This window comes from Athene noctua, chromosome 11 (genome assembly GCF_965140245.1).
Source record: "Athene noctua chromosome 11, bAthNoc1.hap1.1, whole genome shotgun sequence".
Lineage (NCBI taxonomy): Eukaryota > Metazoa > Chordata > Aves > Strigiformes > Strigidae > Athene > Athene noctua.
In genome coordinates this window covers 7,607,819-7,630,808 of record NC_134047.1, presented here as the reverse complement: position 1 = coordinate 7,630,808, position 22,990 = coordinate 7,607,819, and the positions used below count along the sequence as shown (strand labels likewise).

The following is a 22,990-nucleotide window of genomic DNA, read 5'->3' as shown; positions in this document are numbered from 1 at the left end:
CAACAGACGGAGACAGGAAAACCCAAAATTCTTGTGACATGCCCCCACCCCACCCACACAGGGGGGGTTAGCTGATAAACTGCCTAGTCTTGGCCAGAGCCTGTGATTGCCTGAGCCATTTAAAAAATCCCATTAAATTATTAAGAAAAAAATAAAAAAATCCATCCAACATTAAAGAATACACTGAAGAAAAAAATTGCCAACACAATAAAAACAGGGAGTGCAATCTGGAATAGGTGAGAGGAATGTGGAGAAACAAAGAAAGAGGTGAAGCGCTGCTATTCCCCACTCTCTGCCCAAGAAACTGAAGCAGCAGCTCCCACTGAGAGGGCAGATGCAGGCTGTTTTCTATGGATTACAGCACACACCACTTGCCAGCACAGATAGCACCCCAGGGACTGCTGCATCAAAGTCTGTGCAATGTGCAAGGCGGTTCAGGTGGTTACAAAGCTTAGGGAAGCTGGAGGAGTGAAGCATCACCTCTTTGTCCATCAGGATGCAATGACTTTCCAGGTGTGAACTCTGAGAGACACCACCATGGCTCTGGCCTGTAGAGGTGTGCCTCCTCAGGGCAGGCACACATCCCCTGGATCACCAACAAGCAGAGGAGGCTTCCCTGCCTTTCTTGAGGGCCTCCCAAGAGGAAAAAAGGCTTCCAAGTTTCAAACTGGGCTGTGCTGCAGCTGTGCTCACTAACAGAAGGCTACTGTGTAGCTGCAAAGGTAAGTTACAGAAATACAAATCCAGAACAAATCTCTCTACCTTGCTCTACAGTCTTTGTAGATATCAAGTGATTTTAAATATGGCTAAAGTCCTTTCTGGCCAGCTCCCTTACCAGTTAGGGTCTTGGTTTTAGCTACTTCGTAAAACTCGATACCCTACACACCGAATCAGCCTCTTATAAGGGCTGATGCAATTTTGACCAGCTGCAAAGCAGTGCTTGATGAACTTGTCATGTAAAGCTCCCTTTGGAGCCAGCAGAGAGAAAGAGAGGAGACAGTCACCCTCAGAAAGAGATTTATCTCGCTTGGTGTAGTCTGGGATAAGTCTGAAGGTGCCCATCTGTCTCATGATGTTGGAGGGAACAGAGATGCCCAACTAAAACGCAACCGGTTCCTTTTAGATGGTTACGTCAGGTGAAATTCATCTCCCTTTTGTTCATTCCTTCACTAGATACTTTCCATTTTCAGAGATGACCTGAAGTTGAATTCCTCCTCCCTGCAGTGAGGTGGACAGTTTCAGAGCCAGACTGAGCAGAAGTCTGGCTAGCAGGTTCAGTGGATGAAGCATCCACTTGCATACAGCAAGACCAGCTATATCAGTGGTTTCCAGGCTCCCGTGGCCATTTTGCTTTACAGTAGGTCTTGAAATAGGATGACAAAAAAAAGACTTTCCAGGGTGTTTAGATAAATTAAGTGGAACTATTGAGAACAAAATAGTATATGTTCATTCTTCCTATAGTTTCCCATGGGAAATGTCTTACTTGCATTGGTAGCTGCCCCTTCTATTAGCAGGACAGATGGGTTGCTGGGATGAAGATGTGCAGAAAACAAGCATTTTCCAAACCAGTGAAACCTCAAGCTCACACTGCTGTAACAATAAAAAGTCTGTGTCTAGCTGCATGCTCATGCAGAGAAAGGTAAAAATATCTTGCTCCAGAGATCTTGCAACCTGCATGAACCAAGTCAGACAGATAGAGGACAAAAAATGGAGAACAGCTGAAAGGCAGGGGAAGGTGGGCATGGCTGGATCTCTTGATGAAAAAGGCACTCCCCAAAGGTACGACATGCAAGAGAGGGGTCTTGTTAGATGAGGACCAGAGCTGTTCTCAGAAGAGTTGAGGTCGCTTGAAAGAAAACTGGATGTCACTAGAGTTGTTTCTCCCACAGTCTTCCAGTGAGGATGAAAAGGAAGATTAAACAGCTGCTACTACAAAGCAGTCTGGGCTGACATAGCTGTAATTGGTGGTAACACAGGATGGGGCAAAAGAAAATCAAGACAAACCACAAAGATGACACTGAAGGAAAGAAAGACAGAGAGCCAAAAATCAAGAACATGGACAAGCATGGCCTGGCAGCCTCTTTGTCCAAAGGACCTCAGCCACCCCAAGTCCATCTGCTGATATGAAGACTCCTTATACCCACTGCAGGAGCTGGTGTAGAGGGATGTGGGAGAAAAAGGGTTAGTACATAAACACTGGGCTGGTAATAAGAGAATACTTGTATGGTTTGTACTGTGAACCACAGAAATGTTTGTCCATTACTGAGATAATAATTCTAAAAAAAATCGATCACAGCTTTTAACACCATGACCAATTTTTCTGATGAAGACATACCTGTCCAAGTGTGCAGTGTTGTAATTTAAAACAAACAGTTAATGCTTTATCCCAAGATGTCATTTTCCAAATTATCTCAATAAATACATACTTTGCATGACATTATTTTAAAGTGAATTACCATGTTAACAAATGAGAGGAGTAACAAAGACCTGGAATAACAGAATTATAACTCAATTATCTAAACAAGGTCAGATGGTGTTTTCAAAAGGAAGTAAACAGGAAGAATGCATACCTTGAGAGGAAATTTAAAAGGAAGCATGGAGTCAAATGAAAGCAAGTTAGTAACAAGAGAAAAACAAAACAAATATTCAAATTCACATTCAGCTTCCACGGGAATAATACATTCAAACAAAACATCTATTTATCAAAATAGTTTGAATTTTGTTTCTACTCATGGCCATAAACCATATTTGGTTTCTTATAGTACACAGAAATAATAAGCTTCTCACACTACTCAATTTTTAATTGGGCTCTTCTGATCAATACAAGATGGCTGTTCTACTGACAGATAACCCTGAACAGCTTTGGTGCAAACTCTCCTTTTCTAGAACCCCTTCATATTCTGAGGACATGTTACCTGGTACCCGCTGAGCTGTGAGCTCAGTCCCTGCCTCAGACCCAGCCAGCCCTCCTCTACCTCTCCTGCCAGCCTCATGTGGCCTGGCAGCCCTCGCCTCAGCTACTGAGACAGAACACAATAAATAATAGCATCTAAAGTGCTGACTTGAGATGCTTCCATCATAGGAACTGGCAGTGGGAGTTTCAGAAATATCTAGTTACCCAGCTCATTGCTATTTTGAAAGTCCCACAAAGTCATTCCCATGGCCTTTAATAGGAGTCTCTTGAGTCTTCTGCTGTGAAAACAGGGACCTAGAAATATAGCCTCTTAAATGACCAACCTCAAAAGATAATTTTTAATGAACACCCTGTCTTTTTCCATCAGCAATTAATTAATCTAGCCTCTTTGTTCCACATGAATAAAGAGCAAAATGGAAATACATGCTCTCATTGAGATTTCAAAGATACTTGTGCTCAGAACAGTGTTACAAATTTGACTGTTTTCTCCTGATTCCATTTGCTGTACACATCTTACATTAAAGCAAGTTTAATAATTTACTTTTGATCCATCAAAAGTGAATTTTCAATGCTTTAGCTCACTATGCAGAAAACACAGCAGCCTTTGATAGCAGAACAAAACTGCTGGAACAAATGTTGATTACATCAAGGGATGCACTAACCCTCATCCTTTGGCTGCTATCTGATTCTGTTTAGATGACTCCTATTAAATACAGAGAGGAGAGTATAGGGATATATCCTCTGGAATATCCACACAGCATACTCACCGAGGATAGATCTAACTAGTCATTAGATGTCACAGCTGTTCCACACAAAGGCAGCTGAAAGAGCCTTTATCAGCAAGTACAAAAGTGATCTCTCCAGACTGCTTGTCGGCATCTCTCTACAAGTGCTGTACGCTCTCATATAAGAAATTTATTCAGACAAAACTCACAATGGAAGAATGAAGCCCCTTTTAATGGCAATAAAATAGTATGAAACATTCATATAGTCAATGTACTGTGAATGGTGTAACCTTACAAAGATACGTATTAAGAATTAAATACTAGGGAATAGTCCCTTCTACGGAAAAGAAATTTGACATTTAATCAACTTAAATCAACATGTCGGTCAAAGGAACAGTGTTTCTAGAATTTAAACCAAGGTATTAAATTTATCTTTTTTTTTCAGTAGCAATGCATGTAACTGCCTGGAATCTGTTATCATGAAAGATAACAAAATAACTGGACAACGTCTTCAAATGAGGGCCATGTGTTAATACTGAGCTAATAGCTTCTGACGGGCAAATCATCAGATAAAATAAATAGGTTTACTGCAGTCTCTTTTTTTTTGTAGGTATTTCCAAGGCACTTATCATGGTAGTATTGAAAAAAAATAGAATATGTACCACTCGTTATATAAGGTAAATGGCTGAACATGTCAAAGAGTCACATGAGAGCTTAACAAAAATCCTATGCACTTCTATTTAACTGTCAATAAACAGAACTAGCGTAAACAGTGCAATGCCTGCAGCTTTCCATGTGATGTCCCAGTGCTTATTTCCCGGTCCTTTACATTGGGCACATACATGGTCAACAGCAATTTAAATGTTATCACTACTCATCACCTTTAACAACAAGCAGAGAGGCAAAGTTTCAGTACAGAATTTAGGTGTAAAGCAGAAACACAGCGTACAAACAGGAGGAGAAGGCTAATAGCTATAACCATTCAGCAAGGCAGCACACCCAAACACTGGTAACTGTGAAAACTAACGCATGGTCATATCCAGGCCAAGATGTGTGTGTGTTTTATGTAGGGCATACACGTGCATCTGTTGATAAGTACAAAATCTAATTGCTGCTGTCAAGACTTAAAACATATGCATGACTTGCATCAAATAGTAACAGGCATAAGCCAGTATCTCTGAAAGTCCTGGATTTTGCTGTGATCATTAGGATATTTCAATGTGCAATGACTGTGAACTTAAAGGATCATTATTACATTACAGGTAAAATCATGATCCTGTCCATGAAACTTCAGAAAAAGTTTTATCACTTGCTTCAGTGAGGCTACCACTGTATGTACCAGGAATGTACTATATGTACCAGGAAAACCTGGTAACTTTTCAACGATTCAGGTATTGAAAAAGGCACACAAAGGTACACAAATATGGGGACTGACAAGGTGTATTTCAAATAAAAGTACTTAGTTAGAAAAGATCTGTCTCTCTTGCTTTAATTAGCTAACTTGTTAAAGGGAAAACTGCATTCTGTTTGTACTAAGCAGGTATTTTTAATAATTAAAATAACTGTAAACTGGTTATTAAAATATTGTCACACAAAATGTAACTAGTGCTCCATCACTAAGAAAGTAGTTCATTTTACTGCTTATCACAGGCACATTACCAAAGTATTTTACCAGTGCAAATGTGGAAACATTCTATATATTATTCAAAAAACATTTGTGGTATGCATTGTTCATTCAGAGAGAACGTCACTATTCACAGGTTTTCAAGATGCTTCTTTAAAAAATTTTTTTTTAAATTATGTAGTCGTTAATACCAGTGCTCTCTGTTAAATTGGAACTTATATCAAACATGTTTTAGTACAGCCTTATTCAGAAAGACTGTCTTCATGAATAAGAAAAATCTTTATGGAAACTGGCAATGCTTATTAGACCATATTGACTATGAACACAGGGACAACAGATTAGACTGGATTGAAATAACAATACACATACAGGGTGGTTTGCAGTAACTGTTAGAAGGGCACAGATGGAGACCTGAACATATGAACGACAGTGGTAAGCAAATTAGTAATAGATGAAAGGATGGTTCAAGAACAAAACTAGATAAATTAGGCACAAAAGAAAGTAAAAAGAATAGCAGAAGCCATGACAGGAGTGGAAGTGTTTTAAAGTGCTGTTGCATGTGACTTTTTAAAATAAGCAATTCTTATTTTGCAAAGCAGAATGTTATATGCACCAAGGAGATGACCGTAAAATGAGATATGCAGCAAAAACACGGTAGCCCTCCAAGCATTGCTGAAAACAAAAACCCTATGCATTTTACAGCCTCAACATGGTGTATATAAGTTTGGCAGAAATGCATAAATGGCATTATAAGGCAATGCCACTCACTCTGGAGGTGAATGTTAGCAAGCATGGTGGCTTGATGATGATGCTTAGCATTGAATGGAATGTCAAAATAAAAAATTTGAAATTAAAAAGAAATTTGAAAAAGTAACATATATGCACCATGGCATCTGAAAATGACCATAAAATGCAAAAAGGTGATGGAGTGATATGGAACAAACCTTGGAGAAATATCGCATCCTTGCTGCATAAAGGCACCCAGGGAAAACCAAAGGCTGTTAAATATTCCAAACTCATTTGGAGGGTCGGGAGGATTCTGTGGGTCACGTGGTTCTTCACTGCTGTCTTCCAAGTGCCATTCGTAAGGGCTGAATCTGCTGACTAGGAAAAGAACTACGCTGACGCCAATGTAAGCAAAGACTATACACATCCAAATTTCATAAGCCAAAGGATCCAGGAAAGAGAATACACCCGGTTTAGATTTCTGAGGCTTCTTGATCATGATGGAAATGCCCAGGCTCATAAAGGGTTTGGAAAAGTCTATGACTTCTTCTCGCACCAACGTTATGGTGAGGGGGGCAACAGCTATATCTGCTCTCTGAAAAGGGAAAACAAACTCAAGTTAGTTACAAAACAGCTGCAACATAATCACAATCTAGAGTCTCAGGCTAACGAATCAGATGACAAATTACAAGCGGGAGTAGGAAACATTTTCTTTGAAGCCTATTTTGCAGTCACTGAAGTTAAGGACTGCATCATATTTATGGAAAACTATTAACAAGAAAAATTACAATCAAATCAGTGCAAGGTCCTCATGACAGAGGCAGATACGTACCAACATGCATTTATGTTTCTATAAAGTTAAAATGGATGAATAAACACTATGCGACCTGGACAATCAGATGGCAACTAAAATGGATGTCATTTTTTAGTAATGGTCTGTATCCATCCACCTGTCTTGAAGACCTTGGGCCAATTATGTGTTTGTAATATTTTAATTTTCTCCTTTCCATTCTTTCAGCAAGTTCTCTTGCGTTACTGATCAGTCCAGGATTTTTAAAAAGAACCTCAGAGAAGTAATCAGTCACTGAATTTCAGCTGCATTTCGGTGCTACCACTCACATACTCCTTTGAAACCCCATTGCAATAAGGGATAGCAGATGGTAAAATAGTGGAGTGATAGGACCTTTCTATGGTCACTGAAGAACAGTAATACAGATTTGTGAGTCCCTAAGAAGTAAATAGCCTCGGTTATCTGAGAAGAATGCAAAGCAGTATTTTCCAGTATAATGTATGCCATCCTGTTTTACAGAATTTAGCTCTATAGATCAATGACACAGACCATGGGGCTGGGTCACCTGGAAGCACAGTCTCATCTCATCTCATTGCATCTGTCATTCACCAGCATGTTTGTGTACCCTGAACCAATACCCTTCCCTTCAATCAATACATCTTTGCTGGATTCCATGCGAGGGTAAGAATGTGAAATAAAAAAAAGTACTTAGTTACCTGATTAAAAATAACATTCCAGAATAGATTTTCAACACATTTAATCATATCTGTATTTCTATGCCAGAAAGATTCAAGTCATGCCGTTTAGATAACCTAGCCTTGATTTAGCCACATACTCAAGTAGGTGTCAGCATTTGCAAAGGAGGGGACTATAATATTAAAAAAAAGGCCCTTTTAATCTAAAAATTATTATGTGAGTCTACATACCTACACTTTTTTGTAATCTTATATTTTAAACACACTTAACTATTCATGTTATTGATACTTTTAAAGATGCCCTTTCATTGGCAATTAAGAATTTCAGTCAGAAAGAATGATTCTTAGGGAAAGTTTCACTTGTAGTACCTAAACTGTGAACCTTTTAAATCAGATTTTTGTTTCCCACTAGTAAGTATGTATCTCTTTCTGGTGGAAAAATAAAACCTGATTAAGTAGAAGTCTGAATAAAAGCTAATAGGAAATGTTAATAAAAAATAATTAAAATCTGTGTCATAAGATAACTGAATATGCCTTTATGTAAATCTGATGGTGATGTATGTGACATTCATTAATATCTAATTTTTTCCTCCTCCTAGATAGTCGGTCTGGTTTTTGGTTTTTAACTTTAATTAGCAGAAGTGGCGAAGGGTTCTCATAAGGTTAATCTCTGTATGACAGGCTCTGTGCCAGCTGGTGCCTCGGTGGAACTGTGCAGCCATGCCCAAGGCACTTTCTCGGTGTTTTACGGCTGAGGCTAACGGCAGAGCTGTTGGACAGAGGAGTGGCCCTCTGCGGCCCTTCCCACAGCAAACCTCCCTCTGTGAAGGACCCATCTGCACACACAACCTCTAGATTTGCTCCAGCCACTCAGGAATACCTTCCAACAGTTCGTGCTGGCATGTGCAACTACAAGGTATGTGTACAAGCTCACTGCTTGGAATAATCAGACAAACCATGCCTGTGCATGTAAGGACCCCATTTGGAAATCATGACCCTTGGTGTACCCTCTCACAGTCCTCCTCAGCCCCTCTAGACATTCATGTATACTAGGACATTGCCCTTCCCTTGGGGAGAAAACCCTCACCTGATTTGTGGTCACTTACAGCAAAAATCTAGCTTAACGTGGCTTGAATATAAAAACTGAAAATGCCTTTGCATGCCTGGGTATCTGCTGGCTTTGCAGATGAAATGTGTTAATCACATAAGTAACAGAGAGGCTTGGGGGGACACAGAGTGTGGTAAAGGGACAGAATGATGCTGGGACTTGTTCAATGATGAAGTCCTCTGAAACATATACCTGTCCTGTAGCCCCTGCTTGTTGAGCTACTGTTAAATATTAGATGTCTGCAGTCAGTAAGTATGAGATGCACACAGAATATCAGTTTTAAATGTAGTGAGGGTCCACGGCTGGCTGGAAGACTAAGCACTTTGACCATGGCTACTGTATTTCATGTTGAACTAATGAGGTACTTACAAATTAATCCTTATTAGAGCAAGCTTAATGGATCAGGGCTCCTGCAGAGACCTAGCAGTGATTCCACAGGAAGTGAAGCTTAGGTGGGAGTCAGGTGCCTGACTGCGCGGCACTTCTGCACTTGGACAGTCTTGGAACAGCTTGTCAGGGTAGGAAAAGGCTGGTTCAGCTATAAAAGCACTTAGTTTCTGAAGTGTTTTCCTAGACTTGGAGAAATTTAATTCTCCCAAAGTAATATTTTAATTGTCATGAGTAGACATGGTGTAGCTCTTCCTAAGTGCTGATGCAGCGTGCAATAAAGTCTGTATCTCCCTCATGAGCAGCTGAATTCATGCAGAATGTTCCTGTGGGGTCTTTGGGGGGGGTTGAAGGTGATGCTGTGTTGAAGCCCAGACAAATCAGTTTTTAAAGGCTTGACGGTTACCATGTGCTCATTCATATCATACAGTACCAATCGCTTTGTAAATGATTTAAAATTGCACTTTAATATTACAAGGGATACGAATATTTATTTTTCTGACACATTTCTGTCTTCCTGCTTTCCTAGCATTTTTGACAGACATTCAATATATCGGAAACATAAACAAACACCCTCATGCCTTAAATGAATATGGCAGCAATTGTTCTCTGTGGAGGGAACAAGTGTGGGTTCAGACACAGGGTCTCAGGAAGCCATCAACAACCAGGGCACTGAGAATGGACCAGCTACAATCCAGCACCCGAGCCTGGTTCCCCACCACTTCCCTGAATCTTAACTGCCCTAAAGAGGTTAAAAAACAGACTGATCTTTGCTTATTTGAGATACAGTATTTGAAATTGAGAGCTTATGGAGGGCTCTAAGCACCCTAAAGGAACATCAATAATTGCAGCACAGTTGTGAATCTCCCTCCCTGTTATGGCTGCAGATAAGCAGAACCCATAAAAATGGAGCTCGATTAAGACGAACACAACCACAAACATGCCCTTCCCTGTGCAGAATTGAAGCAGGGTTTAAGAACCTCAACAACTAAGCTTCACTAATCACTCATGACTAACGGCATTTGAAACATCATCTTCACTGCATTTGAGCCAGGCAAGAAATGTCATGGATTCCTCGGAGGCTTGTTCTGTCTTTGCCTACTAGTGTGGGAGGGACAGATTTAGAGAGGACACGCAGCACAGAAGCATTACCCACTCTGTTCAAAGCTGACCTCAGGGGGCTGCAAACCTCAAGACTCTTTAAGGGAAGGGAGGAAAAAATAGCACATGGAAATATCCCTCTACATGGAGAAATTAAAAATGCTAAGATGTTCCACCTCTATAATCCAAAAGGAGGGATGGAATTCTTCTGCGTACAGACCTAAAGATGAGTCTTCCTAACTTCAAAGCCATGCACTAGAGACAGCAAGAGATACCGGCTATGCTCCTGCCTGTACATGATTCTGGTCGTTCACGCTTGCAGAACTGAACAATTTCTTTGCTCGTGTGTTGCTTTTCAAGAAGTGGGTCTAGGCTACAGTCCCTTTGCATGACGGGAAGCCAGCCAGCACTCAGGCTATGTGCAGACCGGAGCAGAGGAACACTGTCTGATTTCCACCAGGAGCCAAACCTCCAGGCACCCCAGAAGTGCTGAAGGCAGGTACACAGCAGCGTCAGAAGAGACTGTGCTGGAATGAGAAATGACTCTGAGCACATTTTAGGACTTGAGGTTTCCAGCTATCAGCAAAGGATGTCAGACAGAGCAACACTTCACCTGTAGTATCTGCTGGCAAAAGCTACCTTATAAAGAGAGGCCAGTATATCCAAGGTATCGGGGTGTGTTGACAGGCCAGGTTCTGGAGGAGGCATTGTGTTTTTCACACATTAGCTCACGCTTACTTAAAAACAACGGTTGATAGCTGACTAGCAACACACTGCATCAAAGCCTTAATGTGTATTAGCTGAGCAGTGTAAAAAGGTATTAAGGTGTTAAAACTGCAGTTGGCCCTGTCTGCTGTCGTTTGTCAACGTTAAGTCCATGCATGCTTTCTGTGGATGCCCACAGTTCCCTCTGAGACACTGCTACTGTGTGCAGATGGAGAAATTAAGGGTACCGCTGCTTTTTGACCTGCGGACATACATGTGCTTTCTCTGTCTGTGCTCGGACACAGGTCAGCCGAAGCCTGGGGCTGTGTCAGCATGGCTCTATGCCAGGGCTGTGGTCCTGTCCCCGCAGCACGGCGTGGTGCCACCTGGGCAGGGACCCTGCATCTGCCCGTGCGTGGACAGGATGAGGGTCAGTCTGAGCCGCAGGGCAGCGGCATCGCATGGCAGACTCTGGGCACTGGTTCCTGGGCTTCCCTCCTGTAGGAACCAGGGGTTCAGGGTGAAGGATGAGCTTCTCCCGCTCATGGCAGTCAGGCTCTGCCACAGACTAAAAGCACATGGGACATTTTGAGCAGAATTAGGAATTACATTAGTCTTCCTCTCCGCTACAATTCAAAGGCTCTATATGCCATCTGTAGTCTTTCTGCTGCTGCGGGGAGAGCCAGAGAGGCCACTGCCATGGGAGGCTGGTTAGTCTGTTAAAGGCAGGGAGATGTGTAGGTGGTCCCACTCTGACAGACTGCGGAGGCTGCCTGTGTTCAGGGAACTGTCTGTCCTTTACATCCTGCTTCATTCCTTTATGCTATTTTACATATTGAAAATTCTTTATAAAGACCTTTTTTCACCTGAGGAGAGTTTTAAAGGCTGTAAGGTCTGGCTGCTCTTTCCACTCCCAAAGCATCTGTAGCTACAATTAAGATCTGTGTTAAATCTACTATCAGTTAGCCTCAGCGATGTGAAAAGCATCAGGCCCGGGGAGGGAAGGCTTCCCCTGGCTGAACTGTGAAGGAAGAACAGCAGCCTGCTTCAAAAGGGAAAGGAGAAATAAAAGCCTACAGAAAGAGGCTTACCCTACAGAAGAGAAAAGACGATTGTCTAATGCTCAGCAGCTGGTGGGTACAAAGCCCTGAGCACCGGCCTCGCGGGGTGTGTGCAGTGGGAGACCCTGCTGCTCGTCAGCCCGAGCAGAGGGCATGCTGTTAGTCGGTGGGTGGGTCAGGGGAGAACAGCACTTGCCTTGCTGGTTTGCTTTTCTGGTTAGATTTAAATAGTGATTCAGTCTCCCACACCAAGAATTATTTAGCTACTTCCCTCTTCTAAAATGTCCAGGAAAAAAACTTTATCTATTTGCTATTTTTATTCTGTCAAAAGTTTCTGTTACATTTTAGAAATTTCTCTTAGTTTAAATAATAATAGTGCTTGAATTGGTAGGATTTCTGGTAGGAGAAAGAGTCTTATTGTGACACCATCGGAGTGAAAGAGCAAAATTAAGGTTTTCTTCAACCGAAACCGACATTTTTTGATTTATTAAAAAATCAATTTCATTTTAATGTCAAATTTTATTATGATCATAATTAATTATTATTACTACTACTACCACCACCATTTGAAAATTACTAACAAACCACAAGGTCCTTTTAGCTCCTCTCTAACAAGACCTCTGGTTTCTCCTGTCTGAAATAAAGGAGTTTGGGAATAATATCTGCTCGGCCAGAATTCCCTGCCTCCAGGGCTGCCATCCCTACACTGCCAGAGAGCAAGCCCTTCTCTGAGACCAGGTTCATTTGTACAGCCACAAAGAAAGGTCCAGGAGGGCCAGCTGAGACTGTTCTCGCCTTTGGGGGGCCCTACAGCACAGCAGACTTGCATGCCCTCCAACCAGCCCTGATGTGGTGTGCGACAGGGCAGAGAGAATTTCTAATGGGAAGTATTTTAGTGTGTCTGTCCCCAGGTAATGTCTAACTCCTGGGACTGCTCCCGTTAGCCCAGCTAATGCAAACCTCTAGCCAGCCTTACCCTGGAGTGGGGGCTGTGCTGATCAGCCTCAGGACCCGCAGCGCTGTGACACGGCACCCCCGTTGCTTTGGGTACAGCTCAGTGCACGCTGAGCCCCCTCCCATCCCTCCCCTGTCCCCCCCCTGTCCCCGCCGTTCCGAGCCCTCCGATGCAGCGGGCTGGAGCCTGCACGGACCCGGCTGCACTTTCTCTCCTGACTACGCTGCATCCCACAGGAAGCGAGGGCGACAGTAACAACCAACTGGCACAAACTAAGCATTAATTACAGCTAATTAAGGTTTTGGCATTAAAATGACAAGTCATTCACTTCCTATGACTGTCTTAAGAGCAATTTTAGAAAAGAGTTGTATGCATGGGGCTACTCAAAAAAGGGCACAGTATTCAAAAAGCTGGGTAAGACTTCCCAGCAGTGCCAGGTGGTGGTGAGAAGCTTGCTGGGTCAGGAATATGCTGTATTTGACAAATGACTAGTCACTGTTTATCACTTGAGACAAATGCAATCTAAAAGATTGTGTTTTCTGCCACAGCTCAGTTCAGCTGCTGGATAACTGGTACCAAAACCAATCAGGTCCTTTTTATCCCCCCATGCCTGTCTTCCATACATGCTAATAAAGGCATTTAAAATCTAATCTCCCTCTTGTCTTCCCAAAATGGAATCCAGAGGAGCCAAATATGACACTCATTTTGCAGACAGGGCTCACAGGAGCATTAGGGGTAACATACAGTTTTAGTTCCCTAATAGAGTTTTAAGCCCCTGAGAGATAAAGTCAGCACATAAATGAGGCACTTGCTCCAAATAATTAGCACTTCTAGAGAACTTCTCATCTTCAAAGGGCCCCGTGCACATCCTTGTGAGCGTGGTGCACAGCCCACTCTCAACAGATGGAGAAAGAGGCCAAGGGTATTTCATGATGTTTTCAGACAGTGCTGGGAAAGGGTCTGGAGGGCTGGTGAGCTTTGTACTCAGAGTTCAGGGGCTGTTTTCCCCGCTTGCAGAAAGCCAGGTGGATTTCTGCACAGCTTGCCAGCTCAGAAGTTCAGTTCGGCAGGACGGGGAGCTAGCTCAGCAGCGCTGGGCTGCAAGCATTAACCTGGGTCTACAGTCAAACCTCAAGGGACGCATCTGACCTTTGAATAATTGAGCACTGCAGTGAAGAGGCTTCAGTAACCGAGCTCGCAGCGAAGTGGAGCTGTTGGGGGTCAGGGAGGGAAACGTTCCTCCATTTTTCATTAATGAGAAAACACAGATGAAAACTGTGCTTCAGAACACAAAGGAACAGACCCTTTTTTAGGGGAAAATGATAGCGGCAGTGTGGGTTTGGGGTTGTTTTAAGGTATGGTCTACAGTGCCTGTGAGGCTGTTTTTTTGCTGGTGTGAAAAGGTGACAAGTATAGTCAGGTCAAGGGGAAGTGGCTAGGGTGCAGTTCGATGTAAGGAGGCAGAGCTCTCTGAACTAGGCTTGTCCCAAGGGGTTGTGGAAAAGGCAGCTGCAGCCAACCTGTTTATCACAGAATCACAGAATGGTTTGGGTTGGAAAGGACCTTTAAAGGTCATCAGGTTGCTCAGAGCCCTGTCCAACCTGACCTTGAACATTTCCAGGAATGGGGCATCTACCACCTCCCTGGGTAACCTGTTCCAGTGTTTCACTACCCTCACTTGTAAAAAATGTCTTCCTTATATCTAGCCTGAATTTACCCTCTTTTAGTTGAAAACCATTAACCTTGTCCTACTACAACAGGGCCTGCTAAAAATCTTGTCCCCATCTTTCTTAAAAGCTCCATTTAAGCACTGGAAGGCCACTATAAGGTCTCCCCAGAGCTTTTTTGCCAGGCTGAACAACCCCAACTCTCTCAGCCTGTCCTCATAGGAGAGGTGCTCCAGCCCCCTGGTCATTTCTGTGGCCCTTTATCCAGGTGGACCTTGCATCGTACAGCTAATCTTACTTGGCTCAAGTCCCAGAGGCAGTGGCCCATATCACACCTTTCCTCCTCTGGTGTGGACGGTCCTTGTGCCCTGGCTCTTAACAGCAATTTCAGGTTCTCTTTTGACATGCCTTTTGCATATGGTATGGTTGGTTTTTTTTCCATGAATAAACTGTTTCATTGCTTGTCACTTGCAAATATATCAAAAGGACCCAATTACAGCTAATACTCTAGTATTTCTTGAACCACACACAGGGAAACTGAGGGTTTAAGTTTCCACTGCAATGTAATTATGCTCGGAACTAAACTAAACCTTTGCTTCAGAGGTTCTCAATGTACTTGTATTCTCTAGAAGAGGTAACACCAATTTCCCAAATCGCATAACTGAGGCATGGGGAGTTCAAAAGATTTGCATAATGTCAAACCTCAATGTAACAGGGAAGTGAAGATACAACCCAGGGGTCTTAGACCCATTTGCTTTCTCTAATCAGTAGATTTCCCTCCCTCCCCTTAATACCATACTACAAAAACAATGTTGCTTATGAAATATTTTGAAGTCAAATAGGCTACCAAATATATAACAAGGCATTAAGACTGACTGCTCCAGAATAAGAAAACGTTTACAAATCTAGCAATTACTTTAAAAAGACTGGTTCATTTGAAAAGAATTATCTCACTAAACATTTTGCAAGAATGATGATATGTTATCCCAAGGAAATTTTGAGGTGACTTTTAGAAATCACACTCAGCCATGGAACAAAAGGAGGCAATGGAAATACTCGCTTCTGCTCAGATATTTTTAATAAAGGAAAGCTTGTTAAAAATAAACTGTAAAGAAGATTTGGGTGGAATCACAAATCATCTCATTAGCATTTGGGGAAAAAAAAAAAAGCAAAGATGAAATATCAGCTTGTAAAGTCTTTTCTGCAAAGCCAATTTTCTCCCCCTTCCATCTGGTTTATCTGTATTCCAAAATTCTCATTTTCAAAGAAGATTCTAAAATGGCAATTCCGGACTGTTTTTGTTCTTACTAAACAAAGCAATGTACACCCAATATAGAAATATAAAGAGGAATGCAATGAATTAGACTTTTTTTTTTTTTTTTTTTTTTTTTTTGTCTGACAGTTGATTTTTAAAGTCAAACCCAGGCTTTAAAAAGAAAAAAGATGTGGGTGATTTCACACCTGCATTTCTTCTCACCCTGAAAAGCAACTATGGGGCTAACAGAGTCTTTAGTCTCTGGTCAAACACAAACTGACATCAGTGATCCAACGAGGGCCAGCACCATCGTATCAGACCTTTAACGGGAGGGGCACCCTCCCAGCACTTACAAGACTAATAGAGAAAAAGGAGACATGGCAAATGCAAAAGCAGTGTATGATGGGCAAACTGGAAATTCTGCTGTAGAGAAGAATTTGAAATTTGCCCAATGCCACTTCTCAACATTTTGTGAACTCTGATTTGGAGAACAGCAGTAAAAAAGTGACACTTTGCTGAAATGAAACGATTAGAAAAGCAGACTATAAAAATGGCACTACAAAGAAATATCTAGAATTTTAAAGGTGGTATTCAAACAGAAGATCTTTATTTTGCAGTTTATTAACTTTGAGCATAACTTTTTATAAAGAACATTAAAATGAAGGTTAAGAGAAACTTACCCCATAGACCAGTTCACCCACCATGCCATTCCATATCTTAGTCTCAGGGTCCCTAGCTCCATATTTCCCATCTCCAACAATTGACAGTTTGTATTTTATTCCAACATGTTTTGCTATTTCAGAAGCTAAGTCTACACAATATCCTTCATATCTCTCATTCCCTTCTAGTTGTTCATGGTTTTTCTTATACATTACATATGGTGATTCCTTTGAAACAAAAGTAAAGATCAAAAGTCTATGAATGTAAAATACAGCTTTAAAACATACAAAATGAGAGCTGTTATTATCCTTTATATTACTGGCAAGTATTTACAATATTTCCTCCTTTGGTACAGAAACTAGAACGACAGACTTTTGTAGTTTAAAAATCCTTGGCTGATCCTACAGCCACACATGCTACTGATTGTATCCCTAGTACGGACCCACTGGAGACAACAGGACTATTCCACTTTAACAAAGTTACACTTTTGTTTGCAGGGTTAGGCCTGATTAGACAGCCAAAAAGCATCACTGTAGTAATAATTCAGATTTTAGTGTTTAAAGAACTGATGTATCCAACACCTGTACCATCAAAATAATTTCCTAAGGCCCCAGTGGCCTAGAATGGGGCTCTGATGGAGGTATTTTCAAAGCAGCCTAAGGGAAGGCAGGCTAAAATACTCAGCAGCAATTTTTGTCACGAAATTCCCTTAGCCTTCTTGGAAAATTCTAACTGAAATGCAGATTATATCTCACTAAATCCATAGGAGTATAAAATACAATGCTTCAGGAAACAGCATAAAATTGGCTCATGCTTAGTAGACTTGGAACAGGCATAAAAGTCACAAACAATACTGTACAGAGCACATCTGCTAGAGGCATTGGGACTGACACAGGTGCTGCTGTTCATGAGACACAGGAAGAGCTTTACTTCTCTGGAATTGCCTGGGTGTAGGTCACTTTTCACCCCGTGCTAGAGCAGTTCCAGTTCTCTACAGGCTTCATTGTGCCACCCTTACTCAGTCCACAGGGGTTGAGTTTACAGGAGCTGTACCTGAGTGAGGGGTGCAAGATTTGACCCTGCAGCAGGAAGGCCAGATCCTGCAGTCATTTACATACATGCATAATAACTTCACTATGTGAGGCATTCAATTGAGTTCAAGTGTCTGAGAAGCAGCAAAGCGCAATGTTGAGCTCAGTGAGCTTCTGTGAGTAAACTTACTGATACACATAGAAGTTTGCAGGATCAAGCCCTCAGTTCATCTCTGGAAGATACTTAACTTTTCAGTCACTTGAAGTCACATAGTATCCAACATTTGTCTCCTGGCAAGGTGTCTAACACACCTCAGGAGCCATGTGTCTTGTTTCCTAAACACAAACACACTAAGAACACAAAACTTACCAAGATGGTAGTGACTACTATAGTTCTGTTCTCCACAGACGAAGTGTCATTAGAGGGCAGCTGATCTAATGCTGGCACAAATCTTTCATATTCGTTCCAATAACCAGCCTATAAAAATGGAAATTGTTACCTCATTATATATGTTTACAAGGACTCTGGTGTGTGAACTTATAACACGTACTGTCAAAACATACGGCTTTCTAACACACATACAACATTTTTGCCATTCAAGGACTACATTAGCTTTAATATATTTTCCTTAAAGAAACAATGTTCTCAAGTCCACATGCAAATAAATACAATACAAATCTAAGTGAAAATACATATTAAATTCTCCCTATCTAAATTCACATCATCATGGTCCCTGTGGAATAAAGTCCCATGTATTCACAGCATGAGAATATAGTATAGACAAGAAAATAAACTGCACAGCACTCTGAGTAAAAGTCTTTGATTTTGTAATTTTAATCCATATTCTGCTGCAGTTCAGACAGTGAATACAGTCCCTGCAGACATGCCTGAGCTAGCTTTAGACTAGATGCCCAGACATTGTTAGCAGTGCAGGCACAGTACCATTATCTTCAGCACGGGATGCAAAACCCTCTGTGAGCACGGGGTGACTATTTGTCAGCTGGCTTGTGCTGACCTTCATGGTGCTGTGGCTACATTGCTATGCTACTACGCTAGGCTTTTGTATTTCTGCACAACACAGAAGTATCACTTTTGTCTCCGTTGTAAGCCTAGCTGAACGGCTGGGCCATGTCCAGAGGTATTTTGTTATCAAATATGTGCAGAAGAGTTGAAGGAGTCTCAGCTGTGACTAAGCAGGTAAGGTACCTATCGCCAGGTGGAATCAGAGATTTAGGTGATTCTTCTCTTGATACTCCTGAGACCCTCTCTACCTAATTATTTTTGAAAATCTGCCCTAAATTTCTTTTATAACAGGGACCTAGGAAACTATTCCACTTAGGATCTATACTTTATTTAGGAGAGAAGAGAATGAGTAGAAAATCCTAATTAAAACCAAAATAATTTTTCTGTTAATTTCAGAAGGTTTCTAAAAAACACTGGCTCCAGCTTCACTATGGCTTTGAAGCCTGTTACGGAGAGGAAGGGAAAAATAGAGAGGAATTTAGAAGATAGGGCTGAGCACAGGACCATGACAGCAGGTATTATGCTTGCCAGTGAAAAAGCTCCAGAAGGGTTTTAAAGGGAAAAAGTGGGGTCTGAAGTTGACATGGAAACCAATCAATATATTAAGCAGGGCAAGTGGTTTGGTCCAACAACAGAAAAGAACAAGGTTCCTGGGATAGGAAAGACAGCAAAAAGGGTTTCCTCAGGGACCTATTATTACAAGGCCTGTGTGGTATTTTTGACTTTCAGTGGTTTTGTTGGAATAAATATTTGTGAAGATGCGAAATCTGGATGCATATCTTGAAACTCACCTTCCGTGATCCAGCAGCTTTCATTTCATACACATCAATTGTGTAATTTGTTCTTCGCCCATAGGTGTCGAACTGGATGTTTCCTGTCATTCCTTGAACTTGCACCTTAAGGGAATAAACAGAAAAAACATTTTAATAAAAGATTCACTTTATTTTTCCCTCCATTACATTTTGCAGGAACCACCAGCTCTAGCACAATTTTTATCTATATAAGAGACTTGCAGTGCTTTTGACATAGCCAGTTATACTCTTCATAACAAAAACAATCCCAATTTTCTCAGTTTCAGCTGTACATATTCTTTGTTAGTTAGTACTCAGCTGGTGACTCACTACCGTAGAGGGAGCTGCATTTAAGTGTAAGTGAAATTAGCCCTGCACGTACGTTAAATGTAAGAAAGACTGATTCTGCCACACTTAGTCACACTGGGTCCACCGATAGAGCATGGAGTACCAGCAACACACATGCAACAATTCAGTGCCATTAAACCCCTCACAATATGGTACAGTGATTTGCAACACGGACCAGAATCCCATATCATTGCTCATTCTGGGAAATGCTTTATTTTAAGATCAGTCCCAGTGTAGGAGAAAGGAATGAATGTCTTCTCTGAATAAGCACAGAAAATCGTCTCTACTGCTTATGGAGTTTTGGTCTCAATCTGGATGGATGGGTGTATAGACGGTAAGTCATTATCATTACCTACTCACATGAATCATCTTAAGAGGAAGTATAAAGTACTTTGTTTCAAAGAAAAAAAAATCCTTCTTATTTCCCTGTATGAAAGGGTGAGATATTTCCATCTATCACTTATCAACACTGACAAGCTGTCATCTCAGACAGAAATCTGAAACTTCAGTAGGGGTAAATTAGCTGAATATTTAGCAAAAAGCTGTACAAGTTACAGGAAGAGGTGATGGAAGATTAGTCAAAAGGAAACTGTTCAGGGCTGGTGACTATCTGCTATTTCTGGTTTAGAGAGGGGGCAATCAAACTTACTATGGTGGACAAGGCTACATAAGCCAGCCAAATTCCTTGGACCCCAAATTATCCAGTGAGCCTGGATATAAGGAGTGTGATTTTTTTTTAAATCAGTAAGTGGACCTGAACTTTCCTTAAATTAGTTTATATAATTCAGGGGTCTGGAACAACATGCGAGTTATTCTAGTCTCCAGAAAGCTGGAGAGGTGAATGGGAGTTTGAAAGCCAAATTTGCCCCTAAGAGGCCTTATCAGCTGTGGACTGAGCAAATGTATTTGTAGGGTAGCTGACAGATGTGAGTTGCTGTGTCTGCTTTTGGCACTTGCTGGAAGCTGTCTGGCTACCTTAGCACAGCAGTGGCTATAAGTCTCAGCAGAGCTCGTTAGATTGGCTTCATCCCGATGCGTACTGAGACATGAGCATTGTGCACTTGACACCTTTTGACTTCAAATTTAATTTGTTTCCACCTTTGGTGGGAAAACTCAGCACTTTCCAAACCGTGGCTGCACTGAGGCAGGAAGACTCACCAGGACTCAGAACGCTTCTGGTAGCAGCATGTGGAAGCAATCACAAATGGAGTGACTATTTATAACTGCCCAGATCTGTTCAGGTAAGCTGTCTGCCCCTGATCTGATGTCTCTGAATCAGCTTTAGAAAAACAGACATGCACAGTTTTCAAGACTGTAGGGGAGCAGACTCAGGTAACGTCTATTTCCCTCTTGCCAGCGGGATGACTATAGTGTGGCACCAAACCTTCTGCCAGCACAGGATATTTCATGGATGTCTTGGAAAAAATATTCTTATCTGAGTTGTTGCTACAGAGTGGAGAGGAAACATTGTTAAATTGAAGGTTTTTTCCTGATGTGAAGATTCAAGAACATTTTCTGAATAGAGGGAGAGAGTGTGATGGACAGGACGAGGTCTGGAAGGCAGTGTGGGATGATCTTGGGTAACACTTGTTGGAGGTGTACATAAGCCTCACTTAGATGACTTTCAATAGCTAGAACAACACAAGGCAAACAGCTGACAGTCAAACTTCTGCATGTTTTGTCAATAAGTTTGGCTTTGTATATTTTATGAGTTATGTTTTTTAAAATAAATTCTCCTGAATAAGGGAGTGTCCTGTAGCAGCGTTGGCTTTCTTTGCTGACATAAGTATCTCATATCTAACTCGGAGGAGTTTTCTGTTTTGCTTGTAATTAAGTTCAAATGGGCAATACAAATTCTTTAAGTATTGTGAAGGTTGAATTTAATTAACTTCTCTTCAAAAGTGTGTAATGCTACATTAGTGAATGGGCACTTAGGGCATTTGTTAGGAAGTGACACAATGGCATAAAAGGAACTCTGGCAATGTGACCAAACCATCTCTCTCAATCGTAAGAGTGATATAATCTGATTATAACCTTCTGTAACTCATTATAGCCTTCTGATATAATCCTTCCAAGTTGGTAATTGAGAAAACGCAGTAATTAAGCTAAGTGTATGAAGTCTGACCTAGGATTTGTTTATACCTAACATGACCTTAGTTTTGATCTCAATCACTCCAGTTCTATGCCTGCATTAATATAACTGATTCTAATAGGTTTGTTTTAGAGTTATTTGAGCCAAATCAAAAGCAGACCATATTCTTGACTATCTACAAAAATGTTATCCAATTTTTCCTGTTGTCACTTTAACAGATGTAGCAGTCTAAAAAGAGTTAAAAATCAACAAAATTAGAGATGTAAGCGAGGTAGCATCCCATGCAGTAACTAGTATTAGGGATAAAAAAAAGGCCATGCAGGAGGTAATCAGTCTGAGTGCAAAGTTATACCAGGAATCAGAACTGGTTTGAGGCTAAACTGTGTCAAGGTTCAGGCTGGTGCTGAAATCCAGCAGTATTGCTATGACTGACAACGTTTTTTCCACTGCTTTAAACCAACCTGAGGTGACTTTTTACTGGCAAATTGCCACAATTGCATACGTGTATTTAAGTTCATAAATAATATATTCCTGCAAGATTAAAAATAGACATGCCGAGAACCCAGTATAGTTCTGTTAGTCAGATTTGCAGCCTCAGCCAGACTTTAGAAACTCCTGATACATGTTCATTTGCGAAATGGCTTATACTCACTCTCATGGGAAGCTTGGGTGTTACAGGGAGTCAGACTGTAGGTGCTCTGGTGTGGACAATCACGCAACTGCTGCACTGGTGCCAGAGGATGTGATTTTGGCCAAAGATCTGAGAGACAATTTGTTATGCCTTGCCCTCTACTGAATGTATTTTAGCCATTCTTTGGAATTTTTCATTAAGTTTGGTTTTTTCTTTCTTTTTTTCTTTTTTTTTTTTTTTCCTGAGGAGCTGCAGCTGTTTGTGTGAGTACAGAAACACTCGTGTACACGGAGAAGGATGCAAGTTTGGTCCCAGCAAAATTGCTGCTGTTGTGGAATATATAAATTCATTAGCTGGTATGTTTGCCCTTACCATTTTCAGTGCTCTTTCTATATCAATTCCTTGGCTCCATGGTACTGCAGGGTTAGCCAGGCAGTCTCCAGCACTGCCTCTCCTGGAGACATCCACACGCTGTCTTCGGAGGTAACGGAAAGCCTCTGCTATGACTAGGACTGCATCATGGGTCAGTGCAGATGTATACTAAAATGGATGTAAGTAAAATATGGTGACACATCTCAGTCAGAATTCCTCCAAGTTTATCAGCTCTAGTCCTTCTCTTTGTTAAAATACTCTTAGAAGAATCATGCTTTGCAAGTCCTTTTGCTTGCTCTCTGTCTTGCCGCAGATGCTTTATGTGGTT

At 41.4% G+C, this 22,990-nt stretch overlaps 1 protein-coding gene across 5 annotated transcripts in view; it reads right to left on the bottom strand.

Moving 5' to 3' along the window:
• Positions 1 to 22,990, bottom strand: part of GRIA3 (glutamate ionotropic receptor AMPA type subunit 3) — a 157,149-nt gene that overhangs the window by 40,066 nt on the left and 94,093 nt on the right. For 3 of the 5 annotated variants that reach the window (XR_012634384.1, XM_074915504.1, XM_074915505.1), the window contains exons 7-11: positions 22,663 to 22,830; positions 19,220 to 19,324; positions 17,775 to 17,882; positions 16,394 to 16,600; positions 6,208 to 6,584 (exon numbers count right to left, since the gene is read on the bottom strand). Coding sequence is in view for 4 of the 5 variants with exons in the window: in XM_074915504.1 (XP_074771605.1) it covers positions 6,208 to 6,584; positions 16,394 to 16,600; positions 17,775 to 17,882; positions 19,220 to 19,324; positions 22,663 to 22,830 (965 nt within the window). In the remaining variant the exon portion in view is untranslated. The remainder of the gene's footprint in view (positions 1 to 6,207; positions 6,585 to 16,393; positions 16,601 to 17,774; positions 17,883 to 19,219; positions 19,325 to 22,662; positions 22,831 to 22,990) is intronic. The other 2 variants (XM_074915506.1, XM_074915507.1) reach the window with 2 other exon arrangements.